General features: G+C 62.0%; 2 protein-coding genes across 2 annotated transcripts; both read left to right on the top strand.

Moving 5' to 3' along the window:
- Positions 1-433: 433 nt before the first annotated feature.
- Positions 434-4,089, top strand: MNEG_10478 (hypothetical protein; the record flags this gene model as incomplete). The annotated part of the gene is made up of 9 exons (XM_014041051.1): positions 434-455; positions 551-933; positions 1,137-1,185; positions 1,533-1,592; positions 1,827-2,550; positions 2,756-2,904; positions 3,190-3,311; positions 3,600-3,703; positions 4,002-4,089. 9 exons carry the CDS (start codon positions 434-436, stop codon positions 4,087-4,089), a joined length of 1,701 nt encoding a protein of 566 aa, XP_013896505.1.
- Positions 4,090-5,376: 1,287 nt separating this feature from the next.
- Positions 5,377-5,652, top strand: MNEG_10477 (hypothetical protein; the record flags this gene model as incomplete). Its single annotated transcript, XM_014041050.1, has 1 exon — positions 5,377-5,652. A coding segment is annotated over one exon (276 nt), but the record flags the coding sequence as incomplete, so codon positions are not given.
- Between the last annotated feature and the right edge of the window lie 40 nt (positions 5,653-5,692).

Here is a 5,692-nt window from a genome sequence, read left to right as displayed (position 1 = left end):
GCTGGCCACGGACCCGGGCGTCCGCTACGACACTGCCCACGACAAGCTGGTATTTTCTTGCGGTCATGCACAACCAGCGGCGGCCACCGCGGTCAGCGGCCCAGCCGCTGCCGCCACTGCAGCTGCACCTGATGCACCTCTGAAAGCTGCGTCAGCAGCAGTTGTCGGCGTCAAGGCGGCTCGGGCAGCCAAAAGCAAGTGCCCCTTGCTGGACAACCCATCCAGCGCGTTCCAGCAGCACAGCCGCCCCTCGTCCCCAAATAAGATCCTCCTCGACTTCACAGGTTGGTACTGACAGTGGTGCTCGACTTGTCGGATTTCAAAACACAGGTTCAGGGCTCGAGCATTGCTGCCCCCATGCATATATGGGTACAGGAACCCCATCAACGAAACATGCTGAGGGGCAGGCCAGCGCTTTCGTTTGGGGTCCAGAATGTTCCAAATTCTGGCGCATCGTATGAGAGGTTTTGCTCCCCTACACCTGTCCCCTGGTCAGCCCGGCTGCCGGCCCCTGCCTCCTGTCACCCTTCATCACCCCATCCCGCCAAAGGCCACACCACCGTGGGCACAGCCTGGAACCTCGGCCGCGCCGGCAGCATCATCACGCCGCCCTACTCCTGGGATGCCGACCCAGCCTTCAGCGCGGATGAGCTGGCGGCGGTGCTCACCGTGTTCAGGGGTGTCGCGGAGGACTTCAGCGGCTTTGACGTTGACATCACCACCCAGGAAGACGGCCTGGCCAACCCCACGCTGCGCGTGGTGCTGGGCGGCACTGGCGACTGGATCGGCTTTGGCGGCGGTGCCGGCGCGGCGTACGCAGGCGCGTACGTTAACACGACGTATCAGCCTGTGTTTGTGTTCACGGGCGCGGGCAGCCTGTTTGTGCCCAAGCTGGCGTGGGAGTCGGCCTCACACTACATCGGCCACGCCCTGGTGCGGTGGGGGTGGGGGGTGGGGGACGGACTGTTGAAGCGGGGTCCGACAGGGTGCCGATTGCGCGCCCAGGGAGCCGAACAACAGCATGATGGGTTTGGCCTGCTGGTTAGACTTCATGCATGTGCTAGCTAGCGCGCGGCTGAAATAAAGCCACGCCACCTGCCACTTTTTGTGGGTTCCATGCCCTGGACATGCCGCAGGGCCTGCTGCACAAGGGCGTGCCTGGCAGGTCGATGTACACTGGCCAGGGTGAGCGTCAGTCGCTTCAGGGCGTTGGAAACTTGCGAAGACCTGGTTGCTAGTTGTTGCAGTGGGCGGTGGATGGTCTGTACAGCTTGTAACTCCGAACCCTGATTAGAGTAACGAAGATCTCAACCAGAGGGTGCTGCAACCCTTGTTTGGCTGCACAAAGGTCGGGGCCTGACTGCCAGTTCAGCCCTTCGCAGAAACCGCCTGCAGTGTGGGCGCTACTCCTGTGCGAGAGCTGTGCAGTGACTAAGCTGCCCGGTGCCCATGGTTGTCGCACCTGCACTGCACTGCCTGACCGCAATTGGCCTGTGCACGCGCCCTGTCCTGATGGCTCCGCATCTTCCCAGGTGCCTGGGCGCCTATCATGGGGCTGCCATTCTACAAGAATGTCACACAGTGGAGCAATGGTGCGGGCGCCGCTCTGGCAACGCTGGCTGCAACTCCAACATCCCTTGTTTTGCCAACATGCAAGACTTGGAGCTCCCGCTTCTGTTCCTACAACGCTCATTGGGCAAATGGACATTGTGCCATGCATCAAATCAGCTTTGCACCTGGATGGGTGTGCGTGTCGCCTCACCGCCCTGCATCAACTCAGCGTCACTTCACAAAACCCCCGAAACCTCCCCACCCACCGCCACCAGGGGACTACCCCAACGCCTCAAACACAGACGACGAGCTCGCCATCATCTCGGCTACCCTGCCTTTCCTGCCCAGCCCTACGGGGCCGGTCTCCAGCGCCGCGGCGCCGCTGCCCTTTTCCACTGGCCCCGATCAGATGTCACGCGGCGCGGCGTTCGCTGTCCTGTCACGCCCCACCAAGACACACTACTACTCGTTCCTCGCCCCCGTGGCAGGGATCGCCAACATCACTGCTGTGCCCGCACCTGCGTGGTGCGCGTCCTGGGGCAGCGTAGGCCAGGCGGACCTGGACATCCGGCTGGACGTGCTGCGGGGTGACACCGGGCTGGTGGTGGCCACCAGCGACCCAGACGGCGCCCTCGACGCGTCCGTGGTGCTCAACGTGACGGCCGGCACCTACGTGGTCGCCGTGTCCGCTGTGGGAGCCGCGGCTGGCGGTTACAGCGATTACGGCAGCCTCGGTGCATACACCCTGACGGCTGCCTGGCCGGCGGCAGTGCTGCCGCCACCCAAGAAACAGCGCGCCCCGCGGAAGCCCGGGAAGTCTCCGCCCCCGACCTCGCCGGCGCCGGCGCTGCAGCAGGGCGGCGTGAACAGCACCCTCAGCCCGAGGCTGGTGATCGTGCCCGGCATCACCCTGTGCAACGTGCAGGGGGTGTCGTTCTATGCGTGGCTGCGTGACCGCCTGCAACGCAAGCCGCCGCTGTACCTGGACGTGACTCTCAGGTACACCAATGTTTAGGGGGCAGGGTGGTGCTCAGCGTGTTTGATTCGCTGCTCAGTCGGCCCATGCGATGAGTTACAGAGAGGAAATAGTCATGTACCAAGCTTACGCTCGTTGCGGCAGCTTCCCGTTGCTGAGCCACCTCCACCATCTCCTGCGTAGGTCCCCACGTCATGCACAACCCCCCACCCCTTCACACCTCCCCAGAAAGATGCCGGATTGTGCCGGTGCACGCGAAAGCTACTGGATCCCCTTCATGCGGAACGAGCTGCGCTGTGCGGAGGACACCGTCATTGTGGGCCACTCCAGTGGGGCCATCGCCGCCATGAGGTTTGCGCAGCGCTACAAGGTCGCAGGTGCAGGGCCCGGAAGTGCCCAGGGGGTGGGGGGATAGATACTGGGTGCAAGGCGTGAGTAAATTATAAAGCAGGCATGCGCGCGCTGCATCACCTGCCGAGCGCTGCACTGTCATCGCTCAAACTGCCATTCCAGCACAGGTGTCGGTGTCTATACTCTCTCTACACACACAGACACACACACACACACACACACACACACACACATGCACACATGCGCGGGCACGCGCACACACACACACACAAACACACACATTCCCACTACCCACCGCCACCACCCTCAAGGCATCGTGCTGGTGGCGACGTACGAGACAAGCCTGGGCCTGGCGTCTGAAAAGCGCAGCGAGTACTTTGACACGCCCTGGGACTGGGATGCCATCAAGGCCAACGCCGGGTTCATAATCCAGGTGGGTGGCAATGGCAGTGTGCACACGTCATGGGCTGGCTGCTTGACAAGGTATGCACACGGTGACACAGACGGCCTGGCACTGTTCGATGAAGTTGCCCGACTCAGTGTGATCCGCTGATCTCGGTTGTGGCTGGACTAGCAGAGGCATCCGTGTGTGGCTAGCCGGCTCGGCCTGGGTTACCTGGCATTGGTTACCTCACAGGTGGTGAGCAATGAACACACACCAGTAACACCACCACACCTCTCGATATTTTTGGCGGTCCAACCAACCTATGTGCCCTCGCAGTTTGCATCTACTACCGACCCATTTCTTGGGCTCAACCGCGGCCTCAAAGGCGGCTGGCAGGAGCAGATGGATGTGGCCAAGAAGCTCGACTCGGAGCTGCACATGTGCGCCACGACCATTTGGGGGGGTTGGGGGGTAGGGAGGGGGGTCTGCAGCAACATTGGATAGGGCGCAAAAGGGGAGGGGGGAGCGGGGAAGAGACAGCTGTGCGCGGGTGAGGGAGCGTCAACTGCATGGGGAGGGGCGGGAGCAGGCGGGTGGCCTGGATTCCACAGAGAGGTACAACAACCGGGTGGGTTGATGACCCGTACGCGGCAAGCTCCCTCAGCATTCTCGATCCCTGGCGCAGGCCGAGCCCCAACTTCAAATCCTCATCCGCTCCCCTCGCCCCTTCTGCTCCAGAGTGGCCAGGGGTCACTTTCTGGGGCGCAAGTACCCCGAGATAGCGGACGCTATAGAAGCAAAGCTCATGGGCTACAACCGGCGCTGATCGCCACCACCATGTGGCCACCAACAGCAGCGCACCGCACCTGCACAAGGTGCCTTGCTTGGCGCCCGTCATGCACATGGGACAGCGGGGCCATCGCATCAAAATGACCAGTTTACTTGCATTCCAATGGAGAACTGCTGTATGCTCCCTTTAGCGCGCAGCATGTGAGCGTAACCGTCCAGCTGTTGTCGGCCTTGCTGGGGCCGTTCTGCAGGCACAGCGCCTAGCAACAAGGGTACCCTGGCCCAGCCTACTTCTAAAGGGCAGGGGGTCACGTGACGCTGCCTTGCTCCACCTTGTTCCCACTGACGGGATGGCCTTGGTCACAGTCTCGGGCCTGATTTCTTGCCCGCTCTTATCAAGGCACTCAACAGACTGGACAGGCAGGCATGGATGGTTGTTTCGCCGAGCAACCCAGAGACGACGCGGAAGTGACGCACCCCCTGTCCTGTGCATGACTCAGGCCATGCATGCATGCCCATGACCAGCAATAGGTGATGACTGCAAAGTTTTACGCTTCAGTGTCACATGGAAGCGACGCTGGACTTGTCCCACGTTCAACGTCTCACTGTGTGCTGTATGCCATGAGGGCCGGCACCTTTATTGTGGTGGCTGGTGGGTGCCCGCACTGCCCCTGCGCCCCCACCAAGTGAGACGGGCCCCTTCACCATCACGAATCTTTCAATGACAGCACTAGGAGTGATTTCACATCAGCAGCGCAGCAGCAATCCAGGCACTGGCCGGGTCCAAGCTGCTGGGCAACAACAGACCTGGACGCCAATGTTGGACTGCTGCTTGCACCGTGTGATTGTCAATGGAGTCCTGTTTTGTGGTCGAGTGCCAGCCTTCTTTGTAAATGCAACACTGCCATCCCTGAACGTCCTTGGCGATCAGACTCCCGGCAAGGAGGAGCCCTGCTCAGCGTGTTCCACGCGTGCACATTGACAACCATTTGTAAAGGAAGACTGCTCGGACGGCGTGAGCGACGCCGCACGGCGCTGGGCATGAATTTACGCGCAAATATAGCTTTTTCCATGAATACAGGGAGGGCATCTAGGCTATGATGGGTCCCGGAGAGCACGATCCACAGATCGATTGTGGGTGCATCGACTCACCTAGTGACATCCTTGCGCACGGCTTACGGCGCAGCACCGGTCTTATCATTTTGTTACTTTTGCTACATGTCGCCACCTTTGCTACGTTGTTGGGGCTTCGCCCAGCAGGTGCCGCTCATGTGACGTTGGAATGGGGCCCTCACGCTCTCAGCGGCGTGGAGCAGCCCTGATAATGCTGGGGCTGCTGCTCCTGGACGCTGCCGGAGCGTCGTTCGTCCGGGCACAGGCGCCTCTGGCCAATGCGCCCGCAGCAGTGCCCCTGGAGGCAGTGTCCACACCCCTGCGCCCGCCACCTTCGGGCGCGGAGCAGCTCGAGGGGCGGCCTGCCGCGATTGCAGCTGCGCTCGCCGCGCAGGCCGATGTGCCGCTCAGCCTGTTGCGGCCGCAGGACCCTCAGGCGTTTGCGGCGTCGCTGCCGCGGTGCTGGTGGGCGCGGCAGGCGCCGCTGGTGGGCCAGTCCCTCGTGACGTACGACTGCAGGGTGAGAC

The sequence above is a fragment of the Monoraphidium neglectum genome (genome assembly GCF_000611645.1).
Source record: "Monoraphidium neglectum strain SAG 48.87 unplaced genomic scaffold scaffold02331, whole genome shotgun sequence".
Taxonomy (NCBI): domain Eukaryota; kingdom Viridiplantae; phylum Chlorophyta; class Chlorophyceae; order Sphaeropleales; family Selenastraceae; genus Monoraphidium; species Monoraphidium neglectum.
This window is presented reverse-complemented; position numbering and strand designations above follow the sequence as displayed.